Below are 23,981 nucleotides of genomic sequence, written 5' to 3'. Positions count from 1 at the left end.
AGAGAAATGAAGTTAATCCCAGATATACAAATGCTGAGAGTTTGTTACTACTAGGCCTGCTATACAGGACGCACTAAAGATGAAATAAAAAGATGAAATAAAAAGAAACTATACTCAAATCTGGAGGAAAAAATAAAGATTTCCAATAAAGTTAACTATATAGACAAATATAAAAGCCAGGGTCATTGTATGTTTGCTTTGTAACTCCATTTTTTTACTTCCTGCGGGACTTGAAAGATAAATGGATAAGAACTAAATATAAATTTACATTATGGGCACACAATGTATAAATACGTAATGTGTGACAACAACATAAAGGGGATGAGTAAGGTGCTAGGTAGAAGCAAGGTTTTCATATGACATTGAAGTTATGAGGGAAATAATGTAAACTAGATTTTCATGAATTTAGAATGTGAAAGTAATCCCCATGGTTAACTACAAAGGCAATATCTAAAAAATATACACAGAAGGAAATGAGAAGGGAATAAAGAAGGGAATAAAAATGATTCACTATAAAAATCAGGCCAGGCGTGGTGGGCTCATGCCTGTAATCCTAGCACTTTGGGAGGCCAAGACGGGTGAATCACTTGAGGCCAGGAGTTCAAGACCAGCCCGGCCAACATGGCAAAACTTCATCTCTACTAAAGTCACAAAAATTAGGTGGGTGTGGTGGCACTTGCCTGTAGTCCCAGCTACTTGGGAGGCTGAGGCATGAGAATCGCTTGAAACCAGGAGGAGGAGGTTGCAGTGAGCCAAGATCATACCACTGCACCCTGGCCTGGGCAACAGAGCAAGACTTTTGTCTCAAAAAAAAAAAAAAAAATCAACAAAACACAAAGAAGACAGTAATAAAGGGAATATGGTACCAAAGAAGGTATACAACATACAGAAAACAAAATGCAGTATCTCAGAAGTGCTTCCTTGTCGGTGATTACTTTAAATGATAATTGATTGAATGCACCAATCAGAAGGCAGAGGCTGGCAGAATGGATTTTATTTTATTTTATTTATTTATTTATTTTAGACAGGATCTTGTTCTGTCACCTAGGCTGGTGTGCAGTGGCACAAACATGACTCACTGCAGCCTTGACTTACTGGGCTCAAGGGATCCTCCTCCCTCAGCCTCCCAAGTAGCTGGAACCACAAGCGCACACCACCACACCCAACTATTTATTTTTTTTTTTTTTGTAGAAATGGAGTCTCACTTTGTAGACCAGGCTGGTCTCCAACTCCTGGGCTCAAGAGATCCTCCCAAAGTGCTAGGATTATAGGTGTGAACCACCCAGCTTCAGAATAGATTTTTTAAAAACATGATCAAACTACACATTGTCCAAAACAAACTGACTTTAGATCCAAAGACACAAATAAATTAAAACTGAAAGGCTGATAAAAGATATTCCATGAAAATAGCCACCAAAAGGGAACTGGGGTGGCTATGCTAATTTCACCCAAAATAGATTAAGTCATAAGCTGTTACAAGAGACAAAGAAGGATACTATATATGAATAAAGGGTCGTTCCATCAATAAGATATAAAAATTATAACTATGTATGTACCAAGCAGCATCCTGAAACATGTAAAGCAAACACTGACAGAATGCAAGGGAGAAACTGACAGTTCTTACAGTTAATAGTTTTAGACTGAGGCTGGGCATGGTGGATAGCACCTGTAATCCCAGAGGTTTGGGAGGCCAAGGTGGATCACTTGATGCCAGGAGTCCAAGATCAGCATGAGCAACATACTGTTTCTACCAAAAAAAAAAAAAAAAGATAGCTGGGCATAGTGGGCATGGTGGTATACAGCTGTAGTCCCCTCAGTAGGCTGAATGGGGAGGATCACTTGAGCCTGGAAGTTCGAGGCTGCAGTGAGCCATAACTGTACCACTGCACTACAGCCTGGGCAAGAGTGAGACTCTGTCTCTTAAAAAAAAAAATACAAATGCAAATGAATAAATGAATGAATGAATGATGCATATGAATACAGATACAAAGCTACACACACACACACACACACACACACACACACACACACACACAAATTCCAGTAAAATATATTTAATGGTATATTAAGAGGACTATACACCATGACCAAGGGACCAAGGGGAATTTATCCTGGAAATGCCTGTGTGGTTCAACATAAGAAAATCAATGTTAAAAAAAAAAAGAAAAGAAAATGAATGTAATACACTTCATTAATAAAACAAGTAAAAAAAGGACACGATCATCTCAGTTGATACAGGAAAGGCAGCTGACAAAATCCAACCCCCTTTCAGGATAAATACATTCAGAAAACACAAAACGGAATAGAACTTCTTCAACATGATAAAGGGCATTTATGGAAAATTCACAGCTTTATATCATATTCACTAATGAAAGAAAGCTTTCCTCTTAACATCAGGAAGATGACAAAAATACCCACTTTTGCCAGTGCTATTTAACACTGCAGTAGAAGTTCCAACCAAGCAACTAAAGAAAGAAGGCATTCATCGCAAAGGAAGACGTAAAACTATGTCTACTCACAGGTGACATAATCCTAAAGACAGATTATAATCTACAAGAAAGATACTATAGCCCATGAATGAATTCTGCAAAGTTGCAGGATACATCAACACACAAAAATCAGTTGTGTTGCTACACACCTGCAAAGAACAATCTGAAAAGAAAATTAAGAAAACAATTCTATCTGCAGCACCATCTTAAAGAATAAAATACTACCTAGAAATAAAGTTAACCAAGAAGGTACAAGACTTGTACACTGAAAACTACAAAATACTCATGAAAAATATTAAAGAAGGCATAAATAAAGGAAACAGTATCTCATGTTCATAGTTTGAGAGATGTCTTATTGTTAAAAGGACAATACCACCCAAAATGATCTACAGATTTAACACAATCCCTATCAAAATTCCATCAGCATTTTTACCAAAATAAAAGGCTGATCCTTAAAGTCACACGGAATTATAAGGGCCCTGAATAGCCAAAACGATTTTTAAAAACAAGAACAAAGTCAGAAGACTCAAAATCTCCAATTTCACAACTTATTAGAAAGCTACAGTAATCCAAACAGTGTGGTCATGGCATAGGTATAGACAGACAAATGGAATACAAGTGAGAGCCCAAAAATACACTACCTATGGTCAACTGATTTTTGACAAGGGTGTCAATTCTATTCACTGGGAGAAAGAAAAGCCTTTTCTTTCAGTTGATGCAGGCCAAATATTGTCACACTACTGACATGAAATATTCACAACAGTCATACAGAGACAAAACAGATTAGAGGTTGCCACAGACTGGTCAGAAGAGGGAATGAGTAGTTACCGCTTAATGGCGACAGAGTTTCTGTTTGTATTGATGACAAATGACCAAAAAATGATGCTGGGTCAACTGGATTTCCACAAGAAAATAAAGTTAGAAAATAAAGTTAGATCCCTACTTAAAATGTTTAGAAGAAAACATAAGGAAAACTTTGGGTTTGCTGATGGATTCTTACCTATGATATAAAATACACGAGCAACAAAAGAAAAAGTAAGTAAGGCTGGGTGCAGTGGCTCACGCCTGTAATCCCAGCACTTTGGGAGGTCAAGGCGGGTGGATCACCTGAGGTCAGGTGTTCAAGCCTGACCAACGTGGTGAAACCCCATCTCTACTAAAACCACAAAAACTAGCCGGGCATGGTGGCATGCACCTGTAGTCCCAGCTACTCAGGAAGCTGAGTCAGAAGAATCACTTGAACCCAGGAGGCGGAGGTTGTGGTGAGCCAAGATTGCACCACTGCACTCCAGCCTGGGCGACAGGGTAAGTCTCTGTCTCAAAAATAAATTATCTATCTATCTATCTATCTATCTATATACACATTAAAAATAATTCAGTGGTACCCCAAAAAGCTAAAAGAAATACACTTTGATAAAACAATTCTACTCCTAGGTTTATATCCAAAAGAACTGAATACAGGAACTTGAGCGGATAATGATATGCCAGTGTTCACTGAAGCATTATTCACAACAGCCAAAAGGTGTATGACCCAAGTGTACATCAACAGATGAATGGATTAAACAGCCAGAAAAGAAAGTCTTGATACTTGTTACAATACAGATGAAAGCTGAAAGCATCATGCTAAGTGAAATAAGGCAGACATGAAAGGCCAAATGTTGTCACACTACTGACATGAAATATTCACAACAGTCAAAACTCACAGAGACAAACTAGATAAGAGGTTACCATAGGCTGGTGGGAGGGGGGAATGAGTAGTTACTGGTTAATAGCAATAGAGTTTCTGTTTGAAATAATGAAAATGTTTTAGAAATTGTGGTAATGGCTATACAACATTGTGAGTGTAATGCCATTGGACTGTTAAAATGGCAAACTATTAAAATGGCAAATTTCATGTTACATATATTTTACCACACACAATACAAGATACTGTTAAAACGCTCCAGCATCATTTGCTGAATACCTGACTGAATTTCTTTAGCATTTTTGTCAACAGTTTATCAAATGTCTTAGCTTCGGCTGCCATAACAAAATACCACAGACTGTGTGGCTTAAACAACAGAATTTTATTTCCTTGCGGTTCTGAACGCTGGAAGTCTGAGATCAGGATGCCAGCATGGCCAGGGCCTGGTGAGGGCCTCTTCCCAGCTTGCAGAAGGCCACTGCATGTTCACATCGCCTTCCTCTACGCACATGGTGAGCGAGCAAGCTCTCACTTCCTCTTCCTGTAAGGCACTAACCTCATCTTGAGGGCCCCACCCTCATGACTTAATCTAACCCTAATTACCTGCCAAGGGCTCCATATCTCCAAACACCACCACACTTGGGGTAAGGGCTCCAACATATGAATTCTGGGGAAACATGAACATATAGTCTATAACAGCATAATCAATGTTGAGGTTTTCTATTCTTTTCCATCGTTCTATATGTATGTTCTACCAATGTGTATATTCTACCAACATCCTGTCCTCTTATTACAGCTATTAATATATACATACAGTAGTCACTCCTTATCCAAGGGGGGTACATTCCAAGACACCCAGCGGAAGCCTGAAACCTCAGATAGTATTAAGCCCTATAAGTACTATGTTTTTTCCTAAATATACAAACCTATGATAAAGTTTAGTTTATAAATTAGGGACAGGGAGAGATTAACATCATCATAAAAGAGAAAAGTTATAACAATATGCTAGCATCACTACTCTTGCACTTTAGGGCCATTATTAAGTAAAATAAGGGTTACCTGAACACATATTGTGACAATAAATAATCAAGACAGTTACAAAGTAATTAACTCATGGGTAGCATATACAGCCTGGGTATGCTAGACATAGGGTTGATTCATGTCCTGGGACAGGACAGTGCAAAATTTCATCATGCTACTCACAACAGTGTGCAATTTAAAACTTAGGAATTATTTATTTCTGAAGTTTCCTATTTAATATTTTTGAACCACAGTTGGCCTCAGGTAACTGAAACTGCAGAAAGCAAAACCACAGAAAAGGGGAGACATGTAATAAGCCTTAACACTGGATACAATAATTCCTACTATTCTTTTTCTAAAAACTTTTCAGAAGAATTTTATCAAAATTTTTTCAACTGTTTATGACTTTGACTGTTTATGCAAATTTTGGAATAAGTTTATTTAAAGCTGAGAAAAACCTTACTGGAATCTCGACAGGAAAGTCATTAAACCATTAAACCTACAGATAAATTTGGAGAGAACTGGCATACTTACTAAGTTGAGGTTTCCAATCTATCAAGAGGCCATGTGTCTTCATTTATTTCTATTATTTCTTTCATTAGCATTTTGTAATTTTCAGCACAAAACTCCTATACATATTTTGTTCAATTTATACCGAACTATTTAATTTTCTATGGAATAAGTGGTATTATGCTTTTAATTTAGATTTCCATATGTTCATTGTTAGTTGAGAGAAATTGATTATATGTGTTCATCTTGGACCCTGAAACTTTTTGGAAATCATTCATTCATTCTGGGAGGTTTTCATTTTTTCTTTTTTTTTTTGTTTTTGAGACGGAGTTTCGCTCTTGTTGCCCAGGCTGGCATGCAATGGCACGATCTCGGCTCACCACAACCTCCGCCTCCCAGGTTGAAGTGATTCTCCTACCTCCTGAGTAGCTGGGATTACAGGCATGAACCACCACACCCAGCTAATTTTGTATTTTTAGTAGAGACACGGTTTCTCCATATTGGTCAGGCTGCTCTTGAACTCCCAATCTCAGGTGATCCACCTGCCTCAGCCTCCCAAAGTGCTGGGATTATAGGCATGAGCCACTGCGCCTGGCCTGAGGTTTTTATTTTCTAAGATTCCTTGTAATATTCTACATATATAATCATGTCATATGTAAATATAAAGTTTTATTTCTTCTCTACGTGTATGACTTCTATTTCATTTTCTTGCCTTATTGTGCTTGATAGAAGTTACGGTACTACAATGAATAAGAGTGGCAAGAGCACACATCCTTGCCTTGTTCCCAGTTTTACAGCGAAAGCATTCATCTTACCAGCAAATATATTTGCTATAGATATTTTGTGCATGTTCATTTATCAAATTGAGGAAGATCCTCTCAATGTCTAGTATGGAGAGTTTTTATCATGGATGGATATTGCATTTTGTCAAATCCTTTCTCTACTATTAACTGATGTTATGTAATTTTTCTTCTTTAGCCTATGGTGGGTTAATTACATTGATCTTTTTCTGAATGTTGAACAAGCCTTGCTTGTATAACTCAAATAAATCCCACTTGGTTATTATGGTGTATACTTTTTACATGACTGTTTTCTATTTGCTAGTATTTTGTTAAAGATTTTTGCTACTAAATTTATGGGAGGTATAGGTCTGTAGTTGTATTATTTTTGTACTGTCTGTATGGTTTTGGCATCAAAATAATTTTTTAAATGTGTTAAGAAATGTTCCCTCTTGGCCGGGTGCGGTGGCTCACACCTGTAATCCCAGCACTTTGGGAGACTAAGGTGGGCGGATCACAAGGTCAGGAGTTTGAGAACGGCCTGGCCAATATGGTGAAACCCCGTCTCTATTAAAAATATAAAAATTAGCCGAGCGTGGTGGCATGTGCCTGTAGTCCCAGCTACTCAGGAGGCTGAAGCAGGAGAATCATCTGAACCCGGGAGGCAGAGTTTGCAGTGAGCTGAGATTACACCACTGCACTCCAGCCTGGGTGACTGAGCAAGACTCCATCTAAATAAATAAATAAATAAATAAATAAATAAATAAAATAAAATAAAATAAATGTTCCCACTTCTATTTTCTGAGGACATTGTGTAAAATCATCATTAATTCTTGTGTGTTTGGTAGAATTCTCTAGTGAGGACTACAACTCTCTTGTACTCGGAAATTGGTTTTTTGGAGGTTTTTAAAATTTAAATTATTTGATTCAAATTATGTCAACCTTTATGAAAACCTATGGGTCATTCAAATTATCTATATCACTCTGATTGAGTTGTAACAGTTTGTGGTTTCTAAAGAACTGGTACATTTCTTCTACGTTGTCATTTTTTTTTTTTTTTTTGAGACAGTTTTGCTCTGTTGCCCAGGCTAGAGTACAATGGCGCAGTATCAGCTCACTGAAACCTCCCACTCCCTGGGTTCAAGCCATTCTCCTACCTCAGCCTCCTGAGTAGCTGGGACTATAGGTGTGCACCACCACACCAGACTAATTTTTGTATTTTTAGTACAGACGGAGTTTCACCATGTTGGCCAGGGTGGTCACGAACTCTTGACCTCAGGTGATACACCCACCTTGGCCTCCCAAAGTGCTGGGATAACAGGCATGAGCCACCACACCTGGCCTATGTTGCCATCTGTATAAACATAAAGTGGTTGACAAGATTCCCTTATTATACTGTTAAATGGATGGTGGAGTGATATTCCCTGTTTCATTCCAGATATTGATGATTTGTCATCTCATTTTATATTTTTAATCAATATTACTAGATGTTTATCAATTTTATTGATTTTTTCCCAAAGAACCCTATGTTTCATTAGTTTTCTCTACTTTTTCCTATTTTCAATTTTACTGATTTCTGCTTCCAGTGTTATTTTTGTCCTTCTACTTAACAGAGGTTTTATTTTGCTCTTTTCTAGTTTCTTAAGATAGAAAGTCAGTTATGAGTTTGCAACCTATCATCTTGTCTACTGTCAGCATTAGTGCTATAAATTTCTCTATCAGCACTGCTTTAGCTACCTCCCACATATATTGATACGGTATGGTCTCATTTTCATTAAGTCTATGCATTTCTACTATTGAATTTGAGGCCCCTTCTTCACTCCAGACTTTATTTAGAAGTCTGATGTTTAATTTCTAAATGATTAGATATTTTCCTATTGTCATTCTATCACTGATTTGTAGTTTGGTTTCATTATGGCCAGAAAACATACATACTCAGAATGATTTCAATTCTTTTAAATCTGCCAGGGCTTATTTATGGCCCAGGATATGGTCTATCTCTCTGAATATTCCATGGACACTTGAGAAAAAAATTTTATTTTGCTATTGTTGGGCACTATTCTTTTTTTTTTCTTTTCTTTTTTGAGACAGAGTCTTCTTATTCTGTAACCCAAGCTTTGTAACACAATCTTGGCTCACTGCAACCTTTGCCTCCCGGTTCAAGTGATTCTCCTGCCTCACTTTCTTAAGTAGCTGGGACTACAGGCATGCACCACCATGCCTGGCTAATTTTTGTATTTTTAGTAGAGACAGGGTTTCACCATGTTATCCAGGCTACTCTTGAATTCCTGACCTCAAGCAATCCACCCACCTCCGCTTCCCAAAGTGCTGGGATTAAAGGCATGGACCACCACACCCAGCCTTGTTAAGCACTATTCTACAATGTTGCTTCAGTCCTGTTGGCTGATGTTGCTGTCCTGTTCTTCTGTATCTGCTAGTAATCATGGCTAGTAATTCTACCAATTGTTAAGAGTGAAGTGATGAATTTTCCAAATACAATTAAAAATGTGCTTTTCTCTTTTCAGCTCAATCAGTTTTGTGTACTTTGAGGTTTGCTAGAGACACATTTAGGATCATTGCACTTTTGTTGGATTGATCCTTTTATCATTATATAATGTTCTTTTTGTCTAATAATTTTCTTTCCTCTGGAGTCTAGTGTATTTGATATTAATAGTGTCACTCTTTGTTTTGATTAATGTTTGTACAGTTTATCTTTTTATATACTTTATCAACCTATGTTGTTCACTATGTTATGAGTTTCCTAAGAAAACACTTTTAGGATGGGTGGAGCAAGATGGTGGAATAGAGAACACCACCGATCATACCCACTCCCCCACAGGAAGACTAAGATTGGCAACTATCTACACAAAAGAAGCAGTTTCACAGGAACTAAAAGTCAGGTGAGCACTTACAGAGCATGGTTTTCACTTCATATGGCTGAAAGAGAACAGTTTGGAAGTTCCTGAAAAAACTAAAAATAGAGCTATCATATGATCCAGCAATCCCACTCCTAGGTATATACCCAGAAGAAAAGAAATCAGTACATCAATGAGATATCTCCGCTCCCATGTTTACTGCAGCACTGTTCACAAGAGCTAAGATTCGGAATCAACCTAAGTGTCCATTCACAGATAAACAGATAAAGAAAATGTGGTACATATACACAATGGAGTACCATTCAGCCATAAAAAAGAATGAGAGATCCTGTCATATGCAACAACCTAGATGGAAATAGAGGCACAGAATGTTAAATTTTGCATGTTCTCACTTTATTTGTGAAAGCTAAAAATTAAAATAACTGAACTCATGGAGGTGAGGTAGAAAGTAAAAGGACGGTTACCAGAGACTGGGAAAGGTAGTGGGGTGGGGTGGGGGGAAGGTGAGGATGGTTAAAGGGTAGAAAAAAATCATTAGAAAGAATGAATAAGACCTAATATTTGCTAGCACAACAGGGTCACTGTAGTCAAATTTAATTGTACATTTTAAAGTGACTAAAAGAGTATAACTGGATTGTTGATAACACAAAAGATAAATAATCACATTAGGGTAAATGTGATTATTACACATTGCATGCCTGTATCAAAACATCTGTACTCCAAAAATATATATACCTACTATGTACTCAAAAAATTAAAAATTTTAGAATCGTTTTATGTTTTTTCCACTCTATCAATTTATATTTTAATTAGTATACTTTGATCATTTACATTTAAGGTAAATATTGCTCTGTTAGGCTGCTATTTGTTTTGTTTTCTGTTCTCCATTCATCTTTTAGATTCCATCTTGGTTTATTTATAGTGTTTCTAAATGTATCACATTTTATAGTATTCTCAGTAGTTGTTCTAGGTATAAAAATGTACATATGTAACTTATCAGTCTATCAGACATTTTACCACTTGAAGTGAAATGTACCAAGTTTCATTCCACTTAGGCCCCTTTACCCTCCCCACTTTTAAAATATAATTGTCTTAAGTGTTTCCACTACATACAGAGCATTTTGCTCCAACCATCAAAAATGATTCTAGAAACTCAAGAGAAAAATATATTCATCCCTATTTTTGCAAACCTCCAATCTTCTTTCTTGCCTGCATTCCAAGCCTTCTTGTGTTATTTCCATTCTATTTAGAGAACTTCTAGCCAATTTTTAAAGGTAGGTTTGCTAGCAACATTTTCTCTTAGCTTCCCTGTCTAATAATGCCTTTAGTTCCCCTTTATTCATGAATATAGTTTCAAAAGATACAGATTTTTTATTTGATAGTGCTTTCCTCTCAGTACTTGAGAAAATATACTACTTCCTTCCTGCCACCACAGTTTCAGAAGAGAAACCCACAGTCATCCCTGTAGGCAATGTGTTGTTTCTCTCTGGCTACTTTGAAAATATTATTATAAATCATGCTGCTACAAAGATACATGCACACGTATATTTATAGCGGCACTATTCACAATAGCAAAGACTTGGAACCAACCTAAATGTCCAACAATGATAGACTGGATTAAGAAAATGTGGCACATATACACCATGGAATACTATGCAGCCATAAAAAATGATGAGTTCATGTCCTTTGTAGGGACATGGATGAAACTGGAAACCATCATTCTCAGCAAACTATCGCAAGGACAAAAAAACCAAACACCGCATGTTCTCACTCACAGGTGAGACTTGAACAATGAGAACACATGGACACAGGAAGGGGAACATCACACACTGGGGACTGTTATGGGGTGGGGGGAGGGTGGAGGGATAGCATTAGGAGATATACCTAATGCTAAATGACAAGTTAATGGGTGCAGCACACCAATATGGCACATGTATACATATGTAACAAACCTGCACGTTGTGCACGTGTACCCTAAAACTTAAAGTATAATAATAATAAAATAAAATAAATGATCACAAGCTCAAATTAAAAAAAAAAAAAGAAAAGAAAATTTTTGTCTTTGGTTTTCAAAAATTTAATTACAGTGTGAGTTTGCCATGGACTTATTTGATGTTACTTCAGACTCGGGAATGTGTAGTTTTATATCTTTTCGCTAAATTTGAGAAGGTCTAGCCATTACTTCTTCAAATACTTTAAACACCTCTTTCCCCTCCTTCTGATGTTACAAATGTTCTTTTGTTATTGCCCAGCTTTCCAAATACTGAGAGAATCAAACTTCATCCCATTCCCTCCTGCCTTCCGGCTTTGTCTAAGCTACCACAATCACTCATAAGGAAAACTACCAAGGCCTTTAATGAGCTCTCTATGCCCTATGCCATGCCCAATATTTTCTCTACAGAGGTGAGAAAGATCTTATAGAAATATAAATCAGATGTTGCTCATCTGCTGAAAATCTACCACTAAATTAAAAATAAAATTAACTGAATAAGGCTTATGTTAGGCTCACCTTTGGACTCTAGCTGCCTCCCTCACCTCACCTCCTGCCCTTCCTCCAATCAACCCCTCCTTTCAGCCACTGTGACTTTTTGGTTATTCCTGAAACCCACCAACCACATTCCTGTCCAAGGCTAGCAGCCGCTATTACCCCTGGTGAAAAGGGTCAGAATCCTCATGGCTCACACAGTCATTTCATTCAAATTTCTGCTCTAATGTTGACCTCATTAAGGTTTCCCCTGACTGTTCTTTAAAGTACCACATTCAGCCAATCTAACTTGCTTTAATTTCTTTCATAGTCTTTAAAACCACAGAACATTTAATATACATATACATTAAGTATACATAATAGAGACTTTTTTTTTATTTACTTATTTTTGAGACAGAGTCTCACTCTGTTGTTCAGGCTGGAGTGCAGTGGTGCAGTCTCAGCTCACTGCAACCTCTGCCTCCTGGGTTCAAGTGATTCTCCTGCCTCAGCTTCCCAATTAGCTGGGATTACAGGCACCTGCCACCACACTCAGATAATTTAGTATTTTTAGTACAGATGGGGTTTCACCATGTTGGCCAGGCTGTTGTCGAACTCCTGACCTCAAGTGATCTGCCTGCCTCGACCTGTGCTGGGATTACAGGTGTGAGCTACCACGCCCGGCCTAACGTTTTTCATCATTATATCCTCAGCACACAGCAAGTACACAAACATTATTTGCTGAGTTTAAAAATGAGTGTATAAAAAATTCTGACAACAGAATAAACACAAAACAATGGAGGCAAGGTAGGACACTGAAAGTGCTTGGAGAAAAATGATAACCAAGAAAAACAACAGTAAAGTTGAGGTGGACAAAGACTGAACTATTGGCAGGTGTAAGAATAGTAAACATTCAAAAAATGATTCAAAAAGGAGGAATTTTTTGTGAGTAGTATCTGGAGGTTTGATTTAGGAATCAGTATTCTCCATCACTTCCAGAGGTTAGGACCTCTACGGAGATGGTCTTGAAAAATCTTCCAAAATTGCCAAACCCTGAATTAACTACTGGGAAACAACAAATCCCGTGATGTGAATCTGTGCAGTACATATTAACTCACCTGGAAAGCTCTGGCTTGGGAATTCTTCCTCCAGTTTCCATGGCTCTTCTCCTTGTTCCAGCCTGAAGATCACCTCTGGTTTGTGAACACAATACCCTGTTTAACAGGAAATAATTTAGGATTTGGACCAAGCAGTCTAGACTTCAGGCCTTTGAAGCAGGAAGAAGCTTCCGGGGCTGCTTCAAGTTGCCGGTGGAACATTTTCACTGGAAAGGTGAACACAAGTATCTTCTGGTGCTCAGAGGTGATCAATCAACACTGACTCCTGAAGCCTAACCTTAAATATCATTAAACTATACAGACTGCCCATATGCTTCATAATCAAAAGAATAAACAAATGCTATTTAGAATGATACAGTGAACAGACCTTACCCACTGAGACAAGGTTGCTGTAGTTCTCCAGCATCACATCTCTATACAGAGCCCTCTGACTAGGGTCTAGGTGCTGCCACTCCTCCTGGGTGAAGCCCACAGTCACATCTTTAAATGATACTGACCCCTGGAACTTCTGTTCTACCTGAAACATTCAGAATTAGGTGGCATGAAAAAAGAAGTATGGACTAATCCTTACCATGATTATTATTCATAGAATATTTGTTTTGCTTTATACTTTTAAGGAAAAAGAAATCATAACAGAAATATTCTGCCATTAATGCATTAAGATATTAATTCATGCAAAAGAAATTATCAAGTTCCTACAATGTACCTGGAACAAACATCACTGCTGAAAATACTAAGATTAATAAAAATCTTCCTGTGTTCAAAGAACACACAGAGTGGTAAGAAAATATATGTGGTAATATGTTACAAGTACTAAGGTGGAAGTACAAACACAATAGACTAACATTAGGAGCAAAGTTAGCTCTGTTTTGAGCTTAATTGAGGAAGTACAGCTGTTGGTTGAATTATCAAAAACACTCCATTACGTTCTTCATAAGCATAAGGCCATGATACAAGCAAAGATGAGGGCCTCCAACACACTGCAGACATCAACAAAACAGCAGACAGCACAGGAGATGGCCTGGTGCTGTCTTGAGAAAAAAAGCCAAGGAAATGGGTTATAAAGTAATTTTAGACCAATGGTCTCCAAAGTATTTGATCATTTACCATTTTCAAGAATATTACTGAGAACTACAGATTTATATTTACAAATCACAGAAATAAATTGTCAGTACATTCATTATGAATTCTAATTTAATTCTCATTTGGATTTAAAAATGTAGAAAAAGAGCCTGACATTTTCTTCATTGCAATACATATTCTGGGTTCTAATCCTTTAATTCAGAGACAATAATAAGGATGTGTAGCAAATGGAAAGATTTTGGAACCATTATACTTGAAACCTCTATGGAGTACAGAGGAGAAGACATCCAATTGGATTGTTCTGGATATCCTCTAGGGCACATCTTTTAGGGATCACTGCTGTGAAAAAGGGAGAGCCAAAGATGAGATGTGAGCATATACTGCAATTACGGGACCAGGTTTTGTTTACAGAACCAATTCTACTGAGAACAGCAAAGGACAAAACAACATTTACATAAACTACTGTAGAAGAAACCAGGATGCAAATAGGGCACAGATAATAGGAGACAAGAACAACAAAATGTGGTCACCAATTCATTAAGAGAAAAAATGTTTCCTCTGGCTATCTCCATGAACAGCTGTCCAGATACTAGGGCCACAATGTAAACCAGGAAAGTTAGGGCTAAATAGGTTGGACACAGTATTCTAGCAAGAAACATCCTAATTACATTAAATCTGAAGCATAGGCTTGGCATGGTGGCTCACACCTGTAATCTCAGCACTTTGGGAGGCTGAGGTGGGTGGATCACCTGAGGTCAGGAGTTAAGAGACCAGCCTGACCAAAATGGTGAAACCCCATCTCTACTAAAAATACAAAAAACTAGCCAGGCATGGTGGCGGGTGCCTGTAATCCCAGCTACTTAGGAGGCTGAGACAGGAGAATCCCTTTACCCTGGAAGGCAGACATTGCAGTGAGCCGAGGTCAGCACCACTACACTCCAGCCTGGGTAACAAGAGCAAAACTCCAACTCAAAAAAAAATGAAGCATAATATGAAGATCAAGAATGAAACAACGACTACAGAGACATTTATAATATAGTGGTGTTCAAAGCCATCAAGAGAAAATCAGAAGGTAGTCAGAAAAGTGGGGAAAGAAAACGATCAAGAATGGAATTGGAGGCCAGGCACGGTGGCTCACATCTGTAATCCTAGTACTTTGGGAGGTCAAGGCAGGCGGCTCACTTGAGGTCAGGAGTTCAAGACCAGCCTGGCCAACATGGCAAAACCGTCTCTCTACTAAAAATACAAAAACATTAGCCAGGCATGGTGGCAGGTGCCTGTAATCCCAATTCCTCAGGAGGCTGAGGCAGGAGAATCACTTGAACCCAGGAGGTGGAGGTTGTAGTGAGCTGAGATCGTACCACTGCACTCCAGCCTGGGCGACTCTGTCTCAAAAAAAAAAGGTAAGTAATTCTTCCCAAATTTATATATAGGTTCAATTCAACCCCAAAGAAAGTCTCAGCAGTTATTTTATTAATACTAACAATATTTGTATGGAAATGCAAGGAACTAGGAAGAGCCAGGATCTTGCTGAAGAAAAAATGTGTTAAACCCGCTACTAGATGCTAAGATGTTTCACCAAGTGTGGTACTGGCACAACCAACCAACAGAACATAGCCCAAAAAACACACAGACATATATGTACAAATAATTGATGACAAATATCACAATGTAAAACAGTGGGGAAAGGATGGTGTTTTCAAAAATAATTCTACATTAACCACATGAAAAAAGGAATCTGACATCTACCTCATACAAAAGTAGACACTCATTCCAATGAAAGAGATGTAAATGTGAATGCCAAAACAATAAATATTTTAAAAGATAACAAAAAAGAGTATCTTCATAACCTTGAAGTAGGAAAAGTCATCTAGAATAGTACACACCACCAACAAATAAACGTTATAAACTAATCTAGGGATTGGTAAACTTCTTCTGTAAAAAAGCAGACATTAAATATTTGGCCAGGCACGGTGGCTCACACCTGTAATCCCAGCGCTTTGGGAGGCCAAGGCAGGCGGATCACTTGAGGCCAGGAGTTTGAGACCAGCCTGGCCAAGTAAAACCCCGTCTCTACTAAAATACAAAATTAGCCGGGTGTGATGGCGCGTGCCTGTAATTTCCGCTACTTGGGAGACTTAGCCAGGAGAATCCCTTGGGCCCTGAAGGCAGAGGCTGCAGTGAGCCAATATCGCACCACTGCACCCTAGCCTGGGTGACAGTGAGACTCTCTCCAAAAAAAAAAAAAAAATCAGACATCATCAAATTTGGGGCTTTGCAGGCCAAAATCTTCCTGTCACAACTACTCAACTCTGCCACTGAAGCCACAGATACTGTGGCTTATATGTAAATGAGTGAATGAGCAGGGAGGTGTCAGGATTGTGAGGGGGACAAGACAGCAGCTTCAGGAGTGCTGGCAATGTTTGTTTTGACCTGTGTATTCATTATTTGCGCCATGGATTTGTAATAATTCATTAAGTTCTATACTTAAAATTTAGGGGGTTGTCTACCTATCTGCTACACATGTAGAAATAAGATTCATTAAAAATTAAAATACATAATCCCAGCACTTTGGGAGGCCAAGGCGGGGGATCACGAGGTCAGGAGACTGAGACCAGCCTGGCCAACATGGTGAAACCCCATCTCTACTAAAAATACAAAAATTAGCTGGGCATGGTGGTGCGTGCCTATAATCCCAGCTACTCGGGAGGCTGAGGCAGGGTAATCACTTTAACCAAGGAGTCGAGGCAGGAGAATCACTTGAACCGGGCAGTCGGAGGTTGCAGTGAGCCGAGATCACACCACTGTGCTACAGCCTGGTGACAGAGCAAGACTCTGTATCAAAAAAATAATAATAATTAAAATACATTTTAATTTATTGGCGGGGCGCAGTGGCTCACGGCTGTAATCCCAGCACTTTGGGAGGCCGAGGAGGGCAGATCACGAGGTCAAGATATTAAGACCATCCTGGCCAACACGGTAAAACCCCGTCTCTACTAAAAATACAAAAATTAGCCAGGTGTGGTGGGGCATGCCTGTAGTCCCAGCTACTCGGGAGGCTGAGGCAAGAGAATCACTTGAACCCGGGAGGCAGAAGTTTCAGTGAGCCAAGATCACACCACTGTACTCCAGCCTGGCAAGAGAGCAAGATTCCGTCTCAAAAAAATAAAAAAAATAAAATTAAAATACATTTTAATTTACTGATCAAACACTACATACAAAAGAAAATTGGAACCTGTGTAAAATAAAAATTAAAAAAGCAGTTTGACTCAATAGGCTGCACTCATTTCAGGGTTATCACTGGAAGGTTATTCACTATGGGTCCCTATGTTATGACCAAAAAAGGTATCTGCCAGGAAGTCTTTGTGTCTTCAGAGGAGTCAGTCTGTCTGTATCCAGTGTCTTCCTTTCTGCCATGGTTGTTGGAAACATAAGAAACATACGAAACTCAACTTATTGACTCTAACTTGGCCCTGCTATTGATCTGTTACTTTATATTTTCTGGGAAGTTCAATTTTTATCTATTACTAATTTCTCATCTTAACATATTGACTCTTGGCCAGACACGGTGCCTCACGCTTGTAATCCCAGCACTTTGGGAGACCAAGGCAGAAGGATTGACTGAGCTCAGGAGTTTGCGACCAGCCTAGGCAACACGGTGAAACCCTGTCTCTATTAAAATGCAAAAAATTAGCCAGGCGCGGCAGCGTGCGCCTGCAGTCCCAGCTACTCGGGAGGCTGAGGCAGGAGAATTGCTTGAACCCAGGAGGCAGAGGTTGCAGTGAACCGAGATAGGGACACTGTACTCCAGGCTGGGTGACAGAGCGAGACTCCGTCTCACAAAAAAAAAAAAAAAAAAAACCCCACCATATTGACTCTTACAAATCTCACAAAGTCCACTGCAAAATAAAGTAGGGAATTAATAAACAACTTACCTTGTTCATTTTGTTCTGTTCTTGGAAAGACGGAGACAACTCTGAAGATACAGCTGAGTTAGAAAAAGAGGAATGGGGTCATGAAAGATTTGGCCTGCCTGGAAACTCCCGGATTCTTCTGCCCTAAGAAGCCATACACACCCACTAGGTAAAATGCTTCCTCTGGGAGAATATCAATGTCCTCTGACACTTCGGAATAGGGGGTAGAAATGGTGGAAGAACACTTCGGAATAGGCGGTAGAAATGGTGAAAGAATAACTCCAACATAATTATGTAGCTCTTGGGCACAAGATTTTTTACCGGGTGAAAGTAAATATTTGCTTCCTAAGGATTTCAATCTCCCTCGGTGTCCACAAAAAAAGTATAATGACAATATTGGCCAAACAAGTTAACAATATATTTAATGAAGGAACATTAACACTAAAACCGTTGTAAAAAAATAGGACTAAGCTAACGATTTTCCCAGTAATGTTACTTAACCTCTGGTGAGTGACTCCAAAGAAAGCCATAAGCGGCAGCGCTTCAAAAAAAAAATCTGTTTTAATTTCTTCATCTAACTTTGTTGCTATTTCTCAAAGGGATATTTTAAACTTGCTTTGATGTGTGTGGAAAAGTAGCCAGTACTGGCTTAGGGGTCAGGAGATGTGACTTAGTCTTCCCTACAAACAAACTGTGATCCTGAACAAGTCAGTAACCTTGACAAACAAAAAACCAAAAAAAAACTTTTTCTTCTAACAAATAAGGCAAAATTAGGTAATCTTTTTTTTTTTTTTTTTTTTTTTTTGAGACGGAGTTTCGCTCTTGTTGACCAGTCTGGAGTGCAATAGTGCGATCTTGGCTACCTGTAACCTCCGCCTCCCGGGTTCAAGCAATTCTCCGCCTCAGTAGCTGGGAATACAGGCATGCGCCACCACGCCCGGCTACTTTTTGTATTTTTAGTAGAGACAGGGTTTCACCATGTTGGTCAGGCTGGTCTGGAATTTCTGACCTCAGGTGATCCACCCGCCTCGGCCTCCCAAAGTGCTAGGATTACAGGTGAGAGCCACCGAGCCAGGCCAAAATTAGGTAATTCTTGAAGATCTTTCCTGAGTGCAAGATCAAGTCAGGACAGAGTAACAGCAAATACCAAGATGCAGTGATGGACCTGACTGGAGGGCAGTTCGGAACCTAAAGAGGATGAATGCAAAACGTGTAACAGAGTCTGTCGGTCTGGCGGGCGACTGCACCCGCCCTTCCCCGCCCAGGTACCGCGGCGCCCTAGCACACGCGCACACGCTAGACCAGAGAACTGCCCCTCCCACAAGGCTCAGCGCGCCAACCGCGCAAGCGCACATGCCCTCCTCCGCCGCCCCCACAAACGGAGCGACACACGCTGCGTACCCTGCTCTGTACAGAGGCTGCGCCTTTGAGGAACCGGCCTAGCGTCCTGGCCGACACGCTGCAGCCCCGCCGGTCCCCGGGCCTCCTCCCCACCACCTGGTACCGGCCCCCTGCCGTCCGCCCCAGGAGTCGCGCGGGGCTCCCTCTCCGTCCCTGCCCAACCCACCAGGGCTTACGCCACTCCCTCATCAGGTTGCATTCGCCATAGAAGAGCGTGTAGACCCTTGAAATCGCGGGACCGCCTCCCACGCAAAACCTGAGAAAAACAAAAGGAAAGGCGGAAACGCAGACGTAGCCGGCGGACGAGGCATGCGCAGAGCCCACGCGCACAGCCTGATGCTGTTGGCGCCCAACCTGGAAACTACCGTTCCCGTGAGGCCGGGCGAGCAGCCCTTCGGGATTGGTAGAGAGGTGCCCCGCTAGGCAGAGGGCAGATGCGGTCTGAGTTGGTGCCGGAACTGCCTGCAGCCCTGGCTTTCCCGGGGCACCCCAAACTGATATACTGCGGGGGAGGTCTGTGTGCAGCCAGTGTGCAGTTTAGACACAGACGCTCAAGGAAAGGACAGCTGTGTGTCAGTTTCCGTTTAAATATTAGGAAATAGATCTCGTCGATACAGTTTAAAAGACTTTGACACTATCAGCGATTCTTTGGGAGCGGGAAAAAAGGGGGAGGTGCGCAGGAAAGCTACTTCATCAAAATGGTTAAAGCAATAAACGGAAATTGTAGCTAAGTCAGAAAATAGACATAATCCGAAAGAAGAAAATAAATGTCACACATGATTTCCTCTGTGATATTAAAATTGCTTGAGTAAATGGAAATACTTTTAGTCTATCTGTACCTTAGGAAGACAAAATTCCTACAGGAGTATCAACAAATTTTTGTATGTATTTTTTCTCTTTGATCTTTAGTGTATTGTGTACTTCACAAAAGCATTCTCAACTTTATCTAGAATAAGTTAAAACCCAAATGAACAGCCAGTATACATTTTAAAAAGCAGGAAAAAAAATGCCTAAGAAATATCTGTATCTACATCTATCTATATAATATTGCTCTATTCGAAGTAGTTTGGCACCTGCTCCATGGAAATAAGACAGCTTGATTAAGAATATTCTTTAATGTGTAGTAAATACAGCATTTCAAAACAGTGAGGGAAAGAATGGAGTATTCCAAAGAGCATGTCATTCCGAGCAGTTTGAAATGTAGTGATATACATAGATCACACATGATAAAATCTCGCATGTATACAACACTTAAACATTTAAACCACTAAAAGAGTAAAAATTGCTGAAAATTGACAAGTGGACCAGGCACAGTGGCCCACACCTGTAATCCCAGCACTTTGGGAGGTGGAGGCAGGAGGACCACTTGATCCTTGGAGTTCAAGACCAGCCTGGGCACTATAGTGGGACTCCCATCTCTACAAAAAACTAAAAATAACAATTAGCCTGGCATGTAGGCAGGCACCTGTGATCCCAGCTACTCAGGAGGCTGAGGTTGAAGGATCACTTGAGCCCTGGGGTGCAGTAAGCCATCATGGCACCACTGCACGCCAGCATGGGTGAAAAAGTGAGACCTTGTCTCAAAAAAAAACAACAAGGGATGTGATGCCAAAGACAGAAACTATAAATTTAATATCAGTCACATTTTATAATAGAGAAAAATAAGCAACTCCATTCCAGCAAAACTTTTTAAGTCCATTATGAGAATTGAAAGTAATGCAAATATGGCCAGGCGTGGTGGCTCACGCCTGTAATCCCAGCACTTTGGGAGGCTGAGGCGGGTAGATCATGAGGTCAAGAGATCGAGACTATCCTGCCCAACATGATGAAACCCCTTCTGTACTAAAAATACAAAAATTAGTTGGGGAGTTGTGGTGCACACCTGTAGTCTCAGCTACTCGGGAGGCTGAGGCAGGAGAATCGTTTGAACCCAGGATGGGGAGGTGGCAGTGAGCCAAGATTGCACTACTGCACTCTCCAGCCTGGTGACAGAGCGAGACGGCATCTCAAAAAAAAAAAAAGGAAATAAATAAAATGCAAATATTTGAGTAAAAATACATGAAACATTTATTGAAATTTACATTTTTAAATTTATGCTTTATATACTGAAAAGTTCTTTATTTGATGCATAATTTTATGAGTTTTGACAATGCATAGATTTGTGTAAACACCACCACAAGCAAGACAGAAAATTGTTTCCTCTCTGTCAATAAAATTCCTCCATGCTACCTTTTTAAAGTCAGATTCACCACTCTTAGCCTCTTGCAACCACTGTCTATTCTTTGGGTCTATACGTTTGCCTTTTTTAGAATATTATATAAATGGAATCACACAGTATGTAGTCGTTGAATCTGGTGTCTCTTAACACAATGCAATTGGGGTCCCTCTGTGTTGTTTTGTGTACCAATACCTCTGTTTGCTTTTCCTGCTGTTAGAAACAAGTGCCTGGTGCCACAGAGAAAACCAGTGCATAGTCAGAAAATTCCTCAGCAAGGCAAATTTACTTCTGCAGAAGGGTGCAGCTTGTGCCAGTCACGATCGATCACAAGAGTATACTGAGAGGGGTAGGGCAGGGGATTTTATCCCTGATACAGCTCCTAGCACTTCTGTGTCCCTTCCCCATTGGCTGGGGTTGGACCTCACAATCTAAGCTAACTCTATTGGCTAAGGTTTAAAATTGAATAGGGTCTATTAGGCAGGAAGGAAGGAGGACTGTCCATTACTAGGCGAGAAGACATATCTGGACTTGTCTGGGCACGGCAAAGGCAGGAAGGTTGTTTACAGAACAGGTAGCTAGGAGACAAGGAAGTACAAGGAAGTTGGTCTTAAGCAACAAAGAACAGGGAACTTAAGCTTTTTGAAGAGGAATTTATCATCTCTGATATTGCTGACTCCTATTTCTTGGTATGGATTTACCAGTTTCCTTATCCATTCCCCAGTCCAGGGATATGCTAGTTGTTTCCAATTGGGGGAAATCGTAAATAAATAAAATATTTTTAAATTTAAGATTTGAAAAGATTGAAAAAAACACTAATATACACCTATGGTGTGGGCTTGGGGAAATGTTTATTCCCAGTGTATTAGTCATGATTCTCAAGAGAAACAGAACCAATAGGAGGGAGCAAGGGAGAAGGAGACATTGGTGGTGATAAATTGGTTCACATGATTATGGAGGCTAAGAAGTCCCACAATCTGTCATTTGCAAGCTAGAGATCCAGGAATGCTGGTGGTGTAATTCTGGTATGAATCCAAAGGCCTGAGAACCAGGGAAGCCAATGGTATAAATCCCAGTCTAAGGACAGGAGAGGATGAGATGAAATGTCCCAACTCAACAATGAGGCAGAAAATATGGGTGAATTCCTCCTTCCTCTGCCTTGTGTTCTATCCAGGCCCTCAGTGGATTGAATGATGTCCATACACATGAGGAGAGCAATCTGCTTTACTGAGTCCACTGATTCAAATGCTAATCTGTAAACACCCTCATAGATGCACCCATAAGTAATGTTTAATCTGGACACCCTGTGACCAAGTCAAGTTTACCATCACAGCTATTCTTTTTTTTTTTTTTTTTTTTTTTTTTGAGACAGAGTTTCACTCTTGTTGCCCAGGCTGGAGTACAATGGCATGATCTTGACTCACTGCAACCTCCACCTCCCGGGTTCAAGTGAGTCTCCTGCCTCCACCTCCTGAGTAGCTGGGATTACAGGCATGCGCTACCATGCCTGGTTAATTTTTTGTATTTTTACTAGAGATGGGGTTTCTCCATGTTGTTCAGGCTGGTCTTGAACTCCCGACCTCAGGTGACCCACCAGCCTCTGCTTCCCAAAGTGCTGGGATTACAGGCATGAGCCACCACACCTGGCCACAGCTATTCATTTTTATTGTGAATTTGATTAACTCTGTCTGATTTTTTGCCTCTCATTTTTTCTGTTTTTGTACCTTTTTCCCTTTTATATTTAGTTGACACCTAATAATTGCGCATATTTAGGGGATATAGACTGATATTACAGTCAATCATATTTACTCTACAGAGCTGTGGAACACCAGAACTCATTTCTTCTATCTAGCTGTAATTTTGTGTTCATACACCAAACTTTCCCCATCCTTCCCTCCCCACTACCCCCTCACCCTCTAATGCCCATAATTCTACTCACTACTTTATGAGCCCCAATTTGTTTAGCTCCCAAATATAAGTGAAAATGTGCAGTAATTATCTTTCTGTGTCTGACTTATTTCACTTAATGACATCCAGGCCCATCCATGTTATTGCAAATGACAGGATTTCATTTTTATAGCATAATAATATTGCACTGTGTTTATATACCAGATTTTCTTTTTCCGTTCATCTGTTGGTAAACATTTAGGTTGATATTATATCTTGGCTATTGTGAATAGTGCTGCTATAAACACAGGAGTGCAGGTATCCCTTAGAAATATGGATTTCTCTTCCTTCGCATACGTGCCCAGCAGTGTGATTGTTGGATTGTATGGTAGTTCTATTTTATTTTTTGAGAAACCTCCACACTGTTTTCTATAATGGTTGTACTAATTTACATTCCCACCAATAGTGTCTAAGAGTTCCCTTTTCTATGCATCCTTACCAGCACTTATTTTTTGTATTTTTTATAATAGAAATTCTAACG

At 39.8% G+C, this 23,981-nt stretch overlaps 1 protein-coding gene across 12 annotated transcripts in view; it reads right to left on the bottom strand.

Moving 5' to 3' along the window:
- Positions 1 to 19,663, bottom strand: part of LOC129006808 (zinc finger protein 33A) — a 50,306-nt gene extending 30,643 nt beyond the window's left edge. For 6 of the 12 annotated variants that reach the window (XM_063669799.1, XM_054436939.2, XM_054436938.2 and 3 more), the window contains exons 1-3: positions 19,505 to 19,609; positions 13,308 to 13,457; positions 12,941 to 13,036 (exon numbers count right to left, since the gene is read on the bottom strand). Coding sequence is in view for 6 of the 12 variants with exons in the window: in XM_054436935.2 (XP_054292910.1) it covers positions 12,941 to 13,036; positions 13,313 to 13,457; positions 17,959 to 18,011; positions 19,515 to 19,527 (307 nt within the window). In the remaining 6 variants the exon portion in view is untranslated. Of the gene's footprint in view, positions 1 to 4,776; positions 4,841 to 12,940; positions 13,037 to 13,307; positions 13,467 to 17,958; positions 18,012 to 19,504 lie in introns of those variants that run through there. The other 6 variants (XM_054436935.2, XM_054436936.2, XM_063669796.1 and 3 more) reach the window with 4 other exon arrangements.
- Between the last annotated feature and the right edge of the window lie 4,318 nt (positions 19,664 to 23,981).

Source organism: Pongo pygmaeus, chromosome 8 (assembly GCF_028885625.2).
Source record: "Pongo pygmaeus isolate AG05252 chromosome 8, NHGRI_mPonPyg2-v2.0_pri, whole genome shotgun sequence".
Lineage (NCBI taxonomy): Eukaryota > Metazoa > Chordata > Mammalia > Primates > Hominidae > Pongo > Pongo pygmaeus.
The sequence above is the reverse complement of the archived record's forward strand: the minus strand, read 5'-3'. Positions and strand labels throughout refer to the sequence as shown.